General features: G+C 49.2%; 1 protein-coding gene across 1 annotated transcript in view; it reads left to right on the top strand.

Moving 5' to 3' along the window:
- Nucleotides 1-7,420: 7,420 nt before the first annotated feature.
- DHRS12 (dehydrogenase/reductase 12) overlaps nt 7,421-15,517 on the top strand; it is a 36,622-nt gene continuing 28,525 nt past the window's right edge. The window contains 2 exon segments of the mRNA XM_073014362.1: nt 7,421-7,514; nt 13,570-13,675. Coding sequence (XP_072870463.1) covers nt 13,593-13,675 — 83 coding nt within the window. The 5' untranslated portion in view covers nt 7,421-7,514; nt 13,570-13,592.

Genomic DNA, 15,517 nt, shown 5'->3' with positions numbered 1-15,517 from the left:
ATGTTTTTCACTCTTTGTATCTTTTTTTGAGAATTTCAGCTGCTATTTAATACAATGTCCTATAGCCTGTACCTTTCCATGGCCATCAAAAAGAAAACAGAAGAAAAACATTTCCTACATCAATTTACAGTTTATACATTTGTTTGTAAGGAAGCCAGTTTGGGTTTGATTCCCAAGTCACTGGGGAAAGGGGTTGAAACCCAGATTCCCTTGGGATCCCTTCTGTCAGCCCAGCGTCCCCGCCCACCCCCAGCAGCAGGTGCTGGTGCTAATGGTGCACACCTGCACCCTTTTGTGGGGGCCGCCTTGGTTGACTGGAGCCAGCTGCTGAGAGTCCCTCCGCCCCCTCGCAGTTCACCCTACCGATAACCATAGCTAAGGACTGAGTTGGGGAAGAGGGAGGAAAAGCCCAGCTTGTTTCAGGGCAGGTCAAACTTGAGGCATTTATGCTCCAGAGCTGCCCGTGGGATCAGGTGAAAGCAGGGCTTCATGGAAAGCCACATCCTTTCCCAGCGCTTCCCTTTTCCCAGTGCTTCCTCCCTCACCCTAGTTCATTTCTCCTGAGACCACACCCTCAACACATCCCTTATTCCAGAGCTTCATCTCTTCTGCTTCCAGGGAAGCTGGCCTAAGCCAGGGTTATTTCTCCACAGCTGGAGGCGTGACATAAATTACTAGTATGTCCCCTTTTACAACCCTTTTTATTTTCCTAAAATGACAATTTTAAAGCTTTATTTTTATTATAAAAGTGATACATGCTATGGCTGGAGATTCAAATCATGTCAAAGAGTATGAAGTAAAAAGTTAAAAGATTTGAAGCCCCCATACCCAACTCCCAGTCCCCAGAAAGGTACCCAGTGTTAATTCTGTAGTATCCTTATGGAATGTCTATGTATCGTTAAGCATAAATATATGTACTTTTTACATAAATTATGTCAGACTAGGCTGGGCATGGTGGCTCACCCCTGTAATCTCAGCATTTAGGGAGGCCAAGGCGGGCGAGTCACGAGGTCAAGAGATTGAGACCATCCTGGCCAACATGGTGAAACCCTGTGTCTACTAAAAATACAAAAATTAGCCAAGCGTGATAGCGGGCACCTGTAGTCCTAGCTACTCAGGAGGCTGAGGCAGGAGAATCGCGTGAACCCGGAAGGTAGAGGTTGCAGTCAGCCGAGATCATGCCACTGCACTCCAGCCTGGGCGATAGAGTGAGACTCTATCTCAAAAAAAAAAAAAAAAAAAGGAAAAGAAAAAAAATTATGTCAAACTATTCATATTATTTGGCAAGCTGCATTTGGCTACTTCCTGGATCATGGATTTCTTTCCGTTATCAGCACAGAGCCTCAAACATGACTAATACATATTCATAGGACTAATTTTAAGAGGTACATCCTCTGTAACTGGCCTGGTCTGTCACTTCTGTGAACCAAAATGGGAAGAGCAGTAATGTGAAATTGTATTTTGACAAATGAACAGCTGAGAGGTCAGTCTGAGAAACCGTTTGCCATTATTCCTCCCATCGTGTACCTAAGTAGGGCCCTGGCTGACCCGGGCTCCTGGGGAAGTTCATTGCAGGGCCTTTGGATTAGGCACATGACGCACCTGAGGGAGACTCACCTGGACGCGATGACGCATCGAGCTCCTGAGAGGAGAGAGGTTGATTAGGGTAAATGCTCTTCTCTATGTTCCTCAGGAATGTGAGAATCAACAAAATCCCATCATCACCAACGAAACCATTAAAAAATCCCAGCACTTTGAGAGGCCAAGGCAGGTGGATCATGAGGTCAGGAGATGGAGATGATCCTGGCTAACACAGTGAAACCCTGTCTCTACTAAAAATACAAAAAATTAGCTGGGCGTAGTGGTGGGCACCTGTAGTCCCAGCTACTCGGGAGGCTGAGGCAGGAGAATGGCGTGAACCTGGAAGGCAGAGCTTGCAGTGAACCCAGATCACGCCACTGAACTCCAGCCTATGCGACAGAGCGAGGCTCCGTCTCAAAAAAAAAAAAAAAAAAAAATCGAAGCCGCCTACTTAAGGACCAAATTATACTTCCAATATCATGTGATTGTGTGAATACCTACAGCTGAGATATATTCAGCAACTGATACAAGACAGAAGCAACACCTGAATATTGCAGATATTATAAAATGTATTTTAAGTTACATAACAAAAATTAATAATGTACCACAATGAGGTACCATCTCATACCCATCAGGATGGATGCCATTAAATAAAAAAAGGAACGAACTCCGAAGATAACAAGATGGTGAGAATGTGGTGAGTTGGAGCCTTAGTGCAATACTGGAGGGAACATAACATGAAAGAGCAGCTAATGGAAAACAGTATGACAGGTCCCCCTAGAGTTAAAAATAGAATTGCCATATAACCCAGCAATTCCACGTCTGGGTATACACACAAAAGAACTGAAATCAGAGTCTTAAAGAGGTATTTGCACACTGATGTTCATAGTAATATTATTCACAATAGCTAAGAAATTGAAGCAATCCAAGTGTCCGTCTATGGATGAATGGATAAACAAAATGTGGTGTATACATGCAATGGAACACTATGCAGCCCTGAAAAAGAAGGAAATTCTGAAACTTGCTACAACATGGATGAACCTGGAGGACATGATGCTAACTGAAATGAGCCAGCCACAAAAAGGCAAAGTGTGATTCTACTTAGATAAGGTCCCTAGAGTAGTCAAATTCATAGGGACAGAAAGTAGAATGGTGGTTACCAGGGGCTGGGGAAGGGGTCAATGAAGAGTTCTTGTTTAATGGGTACAGAGTTTCAGTTTGGTAAGATGAAAAAGTTCTGAAGATGGATTGTTGCGTGGCAATGTAAATGTACTTAGTATGGAACTATACACTTAAAAATGGTTAAAATGGTAAATTTTATGTTGTGTGTATTTTACCATAGTCAAAAATAAAAATAAGTATTCCTCAGTCCTCCCAAGCCTGCACAGTCACTCTGTATTAAATAGCTGGCCAGTGTGGGGTCATTTGGTCATTCTGTGCATACGCAGGGCCATGCTGCAAACCCAGTCTCACTCTTAGTGACTGCAGTGCTCAGCACCCAGCTCTGAGTGCCACAGGCTTAGGGGTGTGGGAGTGGGAGCAATGCTGGTAGAAAAACTGTGGGAATTATAAGCTACCCCGTCACACCCAAGAACAAATCAACCAACCAAAAAAGGGGAGGGGACAGTAGTGGAAATTTCTAGTCCCACAAAAGTTACTAAAAGAAGAAACGAGGAGACGCCACCATGGGACACATCCCTCATCCTTCCAGAGAAGGGGTTAAGCGTGTGGCGTCTGGACCCAGACTGTCAGGCTGGGATCCTGGCTGTGCCCCTTTCCAGATGCGTGTGATCTTGGATGTGCCACTGAAACTCTCTGTGCTTCGTTTTCATTTGTAAGAAGACGAAAACGATGCTTGGCACATAGTAGGTGGAGCATAAGTATTTGTTAAAAGAAAATATTCTTTATTTCATCCTCATTACAATGCTATGAGGACTGTATAGTTATGCTCTTCTGTAGAGGGGAAACTGAGGCTCACGGAGGTAAAGTGTCTTTTCTGAAGATGCCTCAGAGCTGAACGTGGGCCTTCTGACACTCTATCCCAGTTCTCACCTTCTGTCTGCATCCCTCTCCCGCCTGTGTAGGTGGCCCTTCTCCTGAGGCTAGCGGTGGGTGTGAGGTAGTACAGAGAGCGTGGGTAAGGCGAGCTACAACCACCTCACCAAGCAGCCTGCATGCTCTTGCGCTACTCCTGCCCCAGCCAACACTAGAGAAAGCCCACAGCTTTTGCACTCAAAACAGAACCTGCTTGTCGTAAAACGGAAGCCCTGGAAGCAGGCTGCATGAGAGTTTAAGATGAACATGAGTCCCGTTTGTGGAAAATCACTTTCCCCATCAACTTGGCTATATGAAGGCTAACCACCCTGGCTTCACGACTGCCCCACTTCGGACCCATCTCACTGCCAATGTCTGCAGTCCTTGGAGGGTGCCCAGGGCTGGGGAAAAAAGGGTCTTCTCCGCCTGTTTTAAATCTAAGTAAGTGATTCATGCACATGGTACAAAATTCAATGGCACAGAAGGCATTCAATGTAAGCTGGGTCTGTCTCCCACCTCGGCTCCCCACTGCCAAAGTTCTGGCCAGGAGGCCCATGCTGTGATTAGTTTCTTGTGAAAGGAAGGAAACCCCTAAATCAAATTGATTTGTTCGGTAGGAAGTTGGTTCAGATGGGCAACAGACAGCCCTGGGGCGAGCCAGTCTGTAAAGGATGATGGGCACCAAGGGACATGGGGAGGCAGCCGGAAGGACCTTTCTACACGATGACTGTGTCAGCTGTGGAGTGGGGAGGAGGGCGGGCTGGTGTCTACCACGTACCTCTTCCCTGGGCTGCTGCTCTCCTCTGCTAGAAGTGAATGTCAGAAAGCATTCGCCTTGGGTTTCTGATAAGGCTTTTGTGATAGAGGCTGGGATCCCATGACCCGCCCCCCACTTCTTGTCATTAGGAAGAGCTCAGTTCCTTAATCCATGTACAGGCAGGGTCAGCACCTGTGCATGGTCCACACTGAAAAACAAGGATCAGCATCAGAGACCTTCTTCCCCACTCTCTGCCTCATCCTCTCTTCCTTTTTGTTCCTTTCCCTTTGCTGTCATTTCCATTCCCCACCCCCAATTGCCCACTAAACATGTACATGAATGGTGCCTGGCTTCCTATGAGTTTACAATTTATAGTTATTCATCTTATTAACTAAGTGGCTTTGCCAGGTAAAATATTAAGGTACCATTGCCATTATGACCTTGTCTTCCATGATCTCATTGGCAGCTGGTGTTGCCATGACAACTTGGCTAGAGGAACTGGTATGAGCTTCAGTGGAAGGCGATATGAACACTGGTGTGTGTGTGTGTGTAAGAGGATACAGACTTCTCATCATGTGTATCCGTTGTGCAGAAAGCCATGGATTTCCACACCTTCTGCTTCTCCTTCCAATTTGGTCAAAATTAGCCTCAGGGATCTAAATCAATTGGAAAGGAACTCTGGAGGATGGTTTCTTTGTTTGGCTTTTTGAGTGGCAAATTGGAACCAGGAACACAGAAGAAATATTTTAGTGGCTTTCCACCTATGGGAAATGAAGCAATCCTACCCACTTTGACGTTTCTCTTAAAAGCACCCTGGGCCTAACTTACTTAACATCCGTAATTTTCTTATTAGATGTATAGAAAGTTGGAGCTAAAAGGAGCCCCGGATGTCACCTAGTCTGGCCCTTTTTTTGTTCAGATGAGAAAAAGTGAGGCCCAGCGGCTGACTTGCCCCCATTTAGTATGGTGCAGCAGGGAAGGTGTGGCCTCTGGAATCGTACTACCTGGCTTCAAAGCCTGGCTCCACTGTGTATTTGCTGTGACCTGAGTCAAGTCATGTAACCTCTCTCTGTTTGTTCATCTATAAAACGGGGATAATAGCAAGAGTAACCATATGGATCAGTGTGAGAATTAAGTGCTATAATCCACAATGCTTGGCACACTTTAAGCCTTCTATACATTTTATCACACGGGTCACACAGGGAATAACTGGCAGGAATTGGATTAGAATCCAGCTCAGCTGACTCCAGTTAAACCGGAAGATTCCTCTATGAACTCCATACTGCCCTTTGTTTCTTTGTGTGTGTTACCTGGCATCCAAGTGAGAATGGAAGCTCATTTTGAGACTGGGGTTGGCTTTTCCTAAGACCTCCTCTTTAAATGTATATAGTGTATACACAAACTACCTCATGGATGCTTGATTGGAGGCTAACACTGGACACCTCATGCCCTCATGGAACCTTTCTTGAATGTACACGGCATGGCTGTAAGCGTAGGGGAGAAAGGAATGAGAAGAAAACTTGAGGGAAATGAACACTTCTGATCACTTCGTATGAAACTAAGCTCTTTATAATGAATGCCTTTAATCATCACAACCACCCGACGCGGTGCGCATATTCATTCCCATTTTACACATTAAAAAACCAAGACTGAGGGCATATGCAGCATGCTCAGGTTCACCTGGCTAATGCAGAGAGCTGGGTTTCCAGCCACACTTTTACTTCAAGGGGCCGCTGACACCCTCCAAGAGACTTGGGGGTTCAAAACTATTTCTCATCCCCGCTCTGTGAGCCAAAAGCCTATTTCCTGAGGTGGTCAGAGAGATTCAGAGCAGACTGACACCTTTTCCATCACTGACACAAAGATGAGTGTATTAAAGAGTATGTAGCCCTGGGGATCTAAAATTTGGCTTTTTGGAGCCAAATCGGACAGGCATTGAAAATCACACGAGGCTGGGTGGTTTTACAAAACGCCACTTGTTTAAATTTCATCACTCTGTCAGGAATAACAGCAACGTAGTGGAGCCTCAGAGTCCTGTTCAGAGGGGCGAGCTGTTCTGGGGAAATTTATTTCAAAAGTTATTCTGAAGTAAAAACTTGCCCACTGCGGGGTGAGATTGGACAGTGATCCTATATCCTAGGTAATGAGGCTATTAAAGCAGCTAGTCTCTGTTCAGCTTATGTAAGTGGAACCCAGTCTCTGGGCGACTTGGGTAAACCGGTATAGAATGTAACAGGGTGACTAGCAGTGACAGCAGCCGTAAGACCTCCATTTCTAATGTGGCGTTAGGGCTGGAGATTAGATGTGGACAGGGGTGTCTGAGTCCTACATAGCGGGGCTGGATTATTAGTCTGAGATCTGGGTTCACGCAGCAACCCCACTTTTTTACTCACACTGTTCATTTGGGCTTGGGTGGAAGGAGACTGATGAGGATTTGGGGGAAATCAAGGGGCTCTCCCTGGCACTGCATGAAGACGTAGAACCAGTGGCAAAACTTCAGACTTTGGAGACAATTACTTCTCGGGTGGGAGCCCCAGCCCTACCTCTTGCCTGCCATGTCGCCAATCTGACTGCGCTTGCTGGAGACGGGAAATGTGGCAGGGCACTGCATCCCCCAACACATGTAGGAACTTAGAGAATGCCAGTTATTACAATAACCCTTAAGATAACACCAATTCGATGCAGAAGTCTTTTAAATATCATAAGCCTCGTCGTTTTATTCCACATGGTTTTCTAGGTAACCAAATTCTCGGAGGTGCGTTGCAGGGCCATCTTCGCATCCCGGCCATGCACAGCAGGACGGTGTTCTCTAAACGGCACTGATGCCCGATTTCAACCCCGAGGAGACTGCGGACCTCGACTGTGGCCCCCACCAGGGTCGGTCCGCCCTCACTCCACCCTCTGAGGCTGGGGCGGAGTCGACCGGCCGGCCCCGAGACCCCTCGCCTTCCTTGTGGAGCAAGGCCCCGGAAGCCGCGGCTCTTACATAACCGGGATGATGTAAGGGCGGGCGACTCCCGCGGGGCGGGACCGGGGCGGAGGCCGCGCCGGGAGCGCGGCGGGGCTCGGCGTGCGGCGCGCCTGCCATGTCCCTGTACCGCAGCGTCGTGTGGTTCACCAAGGGGCTGCGCGAGGACACCAAGTAAGGCGGCGCGGCGGGGCGCGGGCCCCGGGCTGTCACGTGACCCGCCTCGGCGCGGGCTAGCGGGGTTGGCGGGGACGCGCCCGCGGCTCCTTCGCCGTCTCGCTGGGCCGACTAAGCGAGTCCAGAACGACTGGGGCGCCTGCCCTCTACTGGTCCGCGGCTGGGCGTGGGGCGGTCGCCAGACTCCAGCCCCTCAACGCCGGCGACCGAGACTGGCGTCCGAGGGGCGGGACTGTGGCGCGCCCAGGCCCAGGGCCGTCCCACTGACGTCAGGCGGCCCCGGAGCCAAAGAGCCTCCTGGGCGTCACCTCGGCGCCCTGCGGGGTGTGCTCCTCGAAATGTCTTCGTGGTGCTGCTGGCGGCGTCAGATAGGGCTGGATCGAAATCGCTATCCCAGGCTCTGTCCTCGTACCTTTGGGTGTGTTTCCTTTAAGAAGATGCGGCACCTGGACTGCGACCTTTGGCTCCAGCTGGAACTTTCCAGCCTGGGTCTCCAGCCAGTGTGGCCGTGCACCCAGTGTGTGCTTCTGGGGAACAGTGCGTGGTAGTTTTGTCGCCCTGTGATCACGCTCAGTGTGCCCTAGTTGGCTCTCCACCTCATTGTTTTAAGAGGTGACAGGTTCCTGTGACGGAGGACAGATGGAGGTTTTCTCTTGGGATTAGGCTAACCGCTGGTTCTCAACCCTGTCTGCACATCAGAATCACTGGGCGAGAATTAAAAGTACCCAGTTTTCAGGCCCCGTCCCTACAGATTCTGATTCAGTGGGTCTGCACAGGGGCCTGGACTGGCGTTTCATCCAAATCCCCCAGGTGATTCTCACCTCTGAGAGGCTTCTCCCGTCACTGGGGCGTTATCAGTTCCCACGGCAACCTGGCCAGCATTCCTAGGGGAGGTAGGAGTTGCAACTCCCTTCTCTTCACCCCACGTCGTTTTGGGGAAAGTTCAGCTCTGCCTCAGGAGCCCCTGCTGCAGAGAATGGTGGGGAGTGTAGCCGTGCGCCCTGTCCCACTGTTTTTAGGGGAGTACAGTGGCAGCCTCTTTCTTTCAAAGGGGTGTCCTCTGGCAATGACCATTAATTGCTGGATCTTTCCACATTACACAGCATGAAAGCTTGAGTCAGTTTCCAAGCCGGGGTGGGCCCCAAGGAAAGCAGGCTGTAAAAATCTCTCTGAGGACTCTTTCTCTCTGTTTCCCCACCTTGAGGGAAGGTAGAAGTGAGGCCAAGGGGCCCAATTCCCCACACATTGGTGGGGGAAGGGAGGGGAGGGGAAGGCGGCTGGCAAAGTTAGATGGGTTTTCCTGCTCTTGTGGATTTAGTGAATGGGACAGAAAAACAACCACCTTATTTTGACTTCAGTGTGAGAGCGCGGAGTTAGAGTTTACAGCGTTTCTCTTGGCACAAGGATTTTTATAAAGCCTCCCTTTATTGGGCTCCTAGGCAGGAGGATCTAATCACTGTTTCCTCAACTTTGCTGAACCTAATAATTCCCTGGGGCAGTTTTAAACAGACTCCTAAACCTTGGGCAAGTGTGGATGGGTCCTAAGCAAATTCCATATTTGGGTAAATTGAGGGTCTGGGGAGACACGATACCTGCCAGCTTCCCCCTCCCCATCCCTGTCACCTCAGGTTCAGGAAACAGTAAGTACAAATGCCCTCTCAGCTTGAATCAAAATCACGGGCAAGGCACATGAAACCACAGGTTGCCAAGCAAGCACTTCTGAGTCAGTAGGCGGGGCATTTCCGACCGGTTTCCAGGTGATGCTGATGCAGCTTGTCTGGGGACTGCCCTTTGGCACCGAGGCTGGGTGTTGAAGAATGGAACACCCAGCCTTTGGCTTCATCACCTACCGTCTGGTGACTTTGGGAAAGTCATGTATGTGTGTGTTTGAAAAATAGAGACTGATATCTAGAGTTTGTGAAAATAAACTGCTTCCCCAATAAGGGGAAGGACCAGGATGGAATTCTTGTATTAAGGCAAGATCCAAGGCAGAGGACAGAGGGCGCGGACATGTCCTGCAGGCCAGGCTGATACTGCCCGCCTGGCAGCACTCCCAGCATGGAGTTTGAGGAAGAGGTTTAACCCAGAGGAGCCATGCTCAGGAAACATTCGGATCAACGTGGAGCCCAGAGGCTAATGTCCCCTCTGGCTGGGTATCACAGAGAAAAGCCTGTCAGCTTCCTGCCCCTGGAGAAGGGCTCTTCAGGCCTGTTCCCTGTGGACTGCTTTTTTCCTGGCTCTATTGTATTTGGGAAGTTCTCACTCATTCCCCACAATGCCTCCTCCTAGCTAAGCCCCTATTCAATGACTCAGGCCCTTGCCTCTACCGGAAGAGTCTTTCACAGAGATTCCAGGGCTCACGTCTGTGTATGGGGGGAAAAATCTTCCAGTTTCCTCTTTGTAGTTTAAAATGCTCTCAAAGTTCCTATTGATTTGAAGACTTGGGGGCCAAATGAGCTCAAGTTTGATCAGGGAAGGTGCTGTCATTATTAATAGTGATAATAATGTCGTTTGGGTGCGGTGGCTCGCACCTGTAATCCCAGCACTTTGGGAAGCCGAGGCGGGTGGATCACCTGAGGTCAGGTGTTCAAGATCAGCCTGGCCAACATGGTGAAACCCTATCTCTACTAAAAAAATACAAAAATTAGCCGGGCGTGGTGACGGGGCTTATAACCCCAGCTACTCAGGAGGCTGAAGCAGGAGAATCACTTAAACCTGGGAGGCAGAGGTTGCAGTGAGATGAGATTGCGCCACTGCACTCCATCCTGGGTGACAGTGTGGGACTTAGTCTCAAATAATAATAATAATAATAATAATAATGTCAACTACTAATTATTGAGCTCCTAATATGTTCCAAGTGCTGTCATAAGTGCCTTACACACAGCGTCGCATTTAGGCTGCCCAAGAGGTATCTCATATTATTCCCTTTCTGCAGATGAGGAGATAAGAGCTCAGAAAGGTTAAGTCAACACAAGTTTGCACAGCTAGTAAGAGGCTGAGCTGTGACTTAAATCCAGGTTGTTCAGTCCAAGCCCTTGTTATTGATATTTTTTAGTTTCAAGTCAACCTTTCAGGAAGGCTTTGGAAGAAGAAGTCTTGTTTGCCATTCACAGCAGAAGCAATGGGTAGGGTGTTCTCTAAGCTGCCCTGCGTGTTCTGGTGAGTTACAGATGGTGAAAACAGGAACATTTTTCTTGTTCTCTTAAGAACATCTGGCTTGACTGAAACAAGTGGCAATGCCTGCCCTGTGGCAATGACTTTCAAACCAAACCCAAGCTCATAAACATCCTTTGGCCACTTCCCCGAGTTCCAGAGCATGTAACTGGCAGTTGTGCTGTAGCAGGGCTTGGGGCGGGAGGCCAGCTGTTAGCTACCCGTTTGTAAACAGGTCCTGTGGGAGGGCTCTCGGCATGTGTGGAGCCTTGCGATCAGAGTCCTGTTCTGCATTGCAGGGGAAAAATCTCTTGACTCCATGGGTGAGAGATATAAGTAAGCTCTGAGACCCCAGCCTGCCTGTACGTGGGCAGAGTCTGCCCTCTGGGCCTCCTCCTGCCAACCCCACCATTCTGCCACCACTGCCCTCAGCCAATTTCATAGCCAGGAAATACTGGATGAGTAAAGGTAGGGAGGTATCGCAAAAGAAATGGGAGAAAGAAACAGTTAAGGAACTCACGGTTGCATCTATCCAATATGATGCCTTTGTGCAAATCAGAAAAAATACCTCTTCTGCAATATGCTTTTCTGCCACCTGCCAGAACATTATCATAATGCAGATACAAATCTCCCATTATTCCGATCCGAATGGCACTCCCTAGAGCCGTTCAGTGCACACCCTGTGTCCCTGAAGGAGCCTTGGCTTCCTCTGATGGGTGCAGAGCTTAAATAACTCCACCGTCCTCCTCCTTTATTCCCTACTTGCAAATCTCCCCCATTTATCCCAGTAGGCAAGGATATCTGTCCTGCAATGCAATAAGCATAATGCAGATGGTCTCCTAAACTTCCCGAAACCTGCCCCCCACAAAAGGGAAAAGAGCAATTCATCTGTGAAGGGATTTTTTTCTTTTTGACACTCCCCAGGATTGGGGCAGTCAGAGGAAGACAATTTGGTTGCCAAAATGTTGGAATCTCCAATATTTTCAAAAGTTTGGGAAGATCATGGTCCAGGAAATGCAGGCCCTGCGATGGTGGTGTTCATGAGAGCAGGGAGGGCAAGGGAGAAAGGAGTTTCGTGATGTGTTGGGAGAGGCAGAGACAGCAATAATGCCATCCTAGAATTAGGCTTTCTCCTTCAGGGGTTTATGTTCCCCTCTCCTTACAGCTGGTCTTCCCATGGGTCTGCTGTTTCTAGGAGTGGCTGTGAATCTGCGTCCAAAGACTTTGTCCCTCATGACTTGGAGGTCCAGGTTCCTGGAAGAGTTTTTGGTCACTGGAGGAAACAGCGGCATTGGCAAAGCAACTGCCCTTGAATCGCCAAGCGAGATAAGCAGCTACTAACACGTGTGTCCACTGAGCCCCACGGCCAGACTGTGGCCGGTCCAAATGGAGGAGGGTACCCTGTGTCACAGGCAGGTCAGGAAGTCCTGGACGACGATCCCGTGGTTCTGGGCACAGCTGCCAGCTTTCTGAGCTTTGAGCTAGAGGTGGCTAAAGCAACAGGAGCCCTTTCCTCAACACTTAATTCACAGGAGAGCTTGGGCCCTGCCCACATGTCCCAGTGTTTTCTGATTAAGAACAGTGAGGGGCTCAAGCAAACCCTGGACGTCAGAATTCCCAGTGGAATTTAATTTAAAAAAACGTGGACACCTGGTCTCTAACTCATGTCTTCTCAATGAGACTCTTCTGGGTTAGAGACAGGGATGGGGAGCCTCGGAGTCCACCACAATTTGGATATGGATGGTAGTTATGAACCAATGCCCCCAAAATACCTGGAGAGAGGAGTGCATTGAACTGACCTTCCTCCTTGCTGGGGTCCGGCCTCCAGGGCTAGGGCAGCCTCCCGCTTCCCTCCCCTAACCTTGACTATAAAGAGGCGCTTCAGGTGCCCTGTAGAGTCTTCAGTCAGCAGAAGTCGTCCTCATGGTAAATGCCAGAATTTCCTGCATGAGTTCCATGATCCTGGGTCACCAAATGGCTCTGCAGTGGCTGGAAAAGTTTGCTGCATCTCTCCAGAGCCTCTTCTGGAAAAATGGATGTTCCAGCAGAAGATGGGGAACTAGGTTGTGAATTTATCACTTTTTAAGATGCTGAAGATGTTTTCTTTTTTCCTCTCTTTAAATCCAAGTTAGGCATTTTTCAGGGGACTGTTATATCATTTGAAGCTTTATTTAATTATCTGCCAAGTCAGGGAGAGGATTAATTGCATCTTAGCAGCTGGGAAGCACTCTGAAGTGTGGAGAGGAGGAGAGAGACGAGGGGCTAGTGTTGTGGTTAGCCTGTAGCCTCCCATGAAACAGACCCCATTTAATCAAGTGGGTGATTTTTAGTAAAGAAAGCAGACTCCATAATGATTTCTTCTTAGCTGCCACGGCGAAGGCATTCTGCTTTAAATTGATCTTGATTGATGACGGTGTGGCATTGGCTGGGATAATATGAGGGCTGCTGATGGATTCAACATTCAGTCAATACGTGAGTCCTTACTACATGCTAGGCAAGTGGTTCTCTACTTTGACTGAACATTACATCACCAGGGGAGCTTGTAAAACTTACCCAGGCCTGGGCCCATCGCCTAGATCTTTAAAAGCTCCCTAGGTGAGTGTAAAGTGCAGCCAGGGTTAACACTTCTGGGTCAGCTACTATGCTAGATGCTAGGGAGGCAGATGTGACCCAGATCAATGTTTCTTATCCTTGATGTGTTCAGGCCCTCAGAAAATCAGAGGCACTGTCAGCACAGACAGACAGGAAGGTTCCAGTACCTCCCTCACTATCGCCCTCGCTGCTCTAACTCTGGGAACCACTCATCTAGGTTTAACAGAAGAGTGTCAATTGTGAGCCCATATGTCTTCATTTTTCATTCGGAAGACCTGGTTTCTGTAGCTCTCGCTGTAATTCACAGATGGTTTCATTGAATTCCACCAGATGGCACAGTTCACCTGGTTTGTCGAGATCAAGCCCGAGCAGAAGATGCCAGGGGTGAGATCATCCGGGAGAGCGGTAACCAGGTGAGCAGCTCCTCACCCCTCCTGCTGGGTTTCCTCGCCTCCACGGTCAGCTGTGAGGAGGCTGGACTCCTGCCCACGTTCCCTGGGTTGACGATGGCCTGTGTTTGTGCTTCTGCGTTGGAAGCAGCCTCAGCCAGCAGAGAGCTGGGCCCTGCTTTTGAGTGGCTAGGTTTGACAAGAAGATAAGTGGGGCACTGAGGCTTGACCGCATGGTCCTGAGCTGCCTGTGAAACCAGCAGAGGCCAGCAGGCAGAGGCCCATTACAGTGGACAGTGATGCTTCCAGGCTCCTCACCCCAGAGGGAGCCCACATCAGTGACACACAGCAAGGGTCACCGGGGTGCCATGGAACCATGCATTGACCCGATGTCTTCTAATAAAGAGAAGCACCAGCAGCATTTGGGTCTTGATGAGAGCTACTTTCTGACATGGGCTTTCAGAGCTGCCTCACATTTTGTGATCTTTCTCTTCTGAAAGAGCTGGAACCATGATTGGCTACATAATTAGTGGGGCTCGGTGCAAAATGAAAATGCACGACCCTTGTGTAAAAGTTATTTAGAATTTCTACACAACAAAGGCAGAACATCAAACCAAGCTTGAGGCCTTTCTAGTCGCAGGGCCTGTGCAGCTGTATAGATCGTATTCCCGTGATACATCGTGCAGCCATGAGGCTGGCCCTGGATGGAAAACCCTGACCCCAGAAAGGACCCTCAGTCACCATGGCTGGTCGCTCACTGTCACTGAAGAACGCCCTCGTTCCATTCTCACCTCTTCTCTAGGAGACCCCACAATTGGAGAGCCCGTAGGAGGGGAGCTGGGGAGGGACAGACGGTACCCACCCTCAGGCATGGACCCTAGCCAAAGAGAAGAATGCCCCTGTCTAGGATGGAATATTTTGCATCAACTTTGAAATAACATTTTCACACCAAGTGTCTGTTCTTTCCCTTTCTCGTGGAAATCCCCAGTCTCATGCCATCAGGTGCCTTACAGAGGCTTAGTGCTGGCGGCGAGTGTGAGGGTCTCTAAATCTTCCTCTAATGTCTGCAAGTGCCGCTGCGATCTGCGGGCTGCGGTTCTCGAGATTGAAAGCTGGCTGTCTGCCTGCTGATAACTTTCAGTGGTGCTGCTGCAGGATGCAACAAGAATACTAATCTCAGGCCGCGGGCAGGAGGAGGTTTGCCTGATTCCAGCCCTCTGTGGCGTGGGCCACAGGCTTTAAAAAGTATATTTAAATGGAAAACGATTGATAATATGGATCTGTTTGTAATATCCAGCCAGGCTTATATCCAATTCCACCATCTTTAGGAGGGGTAGAGAGCTGACAAGGGGAGCAACCATGTTCCTGTGCTGGGGAGAAAGCGAGCCCTTGCCTGCTGCCCCCCTCACCTCCATACAGATACACTTGGTGGGATTTGAACGCACACACAGGACATTCACTGCTCTCTCGGGTTTGTAAGTGGCCTCCAGCACTCACAGGTAGAGTGTCCAGGATGCGGGTACCTGTCTGCTTATGCCAGTGTCTGGTTTCCCTGACTCAGTGTCTCCTCCAGGCTGTGCCAGGGAACAGCTGCGCCTCCCTGCTTATGAAGAGGCCCCACTCCACAGCTTCGTCCGGTCTGCCTCTGGTAGGCAGCCCACACACAAAAGCATGGTATGCAGGACGGAGCTGAGCTCTGATACGAGTCCTGGTTTTGCACTTTCTGGCCTGTGAGCTTGGGCAATGTTCTTAGCTTTCCTGAACCTTCACTTCCTCATTGAAAAATTGGGGTAACTTGACTTTATTCGTTTTTTAACATGTATTTAAGGGTGAACCGTATGCCAAGCAGCATGCTGGGTGCTGGAG

The sequence above is a fragment of the Chlorocebus sabaeus genome, chromosome 3 (assembly GCF_047675955.1).
Source record: "Chlorocebus sabaeus isolate Y175 chromosome 3, mChlSab1.0.hap1, whole genome shotgun sequence".
NCBI classification, from domain to species: domain Eukaryota; kingdom Metazoa; phylum Chordata; class Mammalia; order Primates; family Cercopithecidae; genus Chlorocebus; species Chlorocebus sabaeus.
This window is presented reverse-complemented; position numbering and strand designations above follow the sequence as displayed.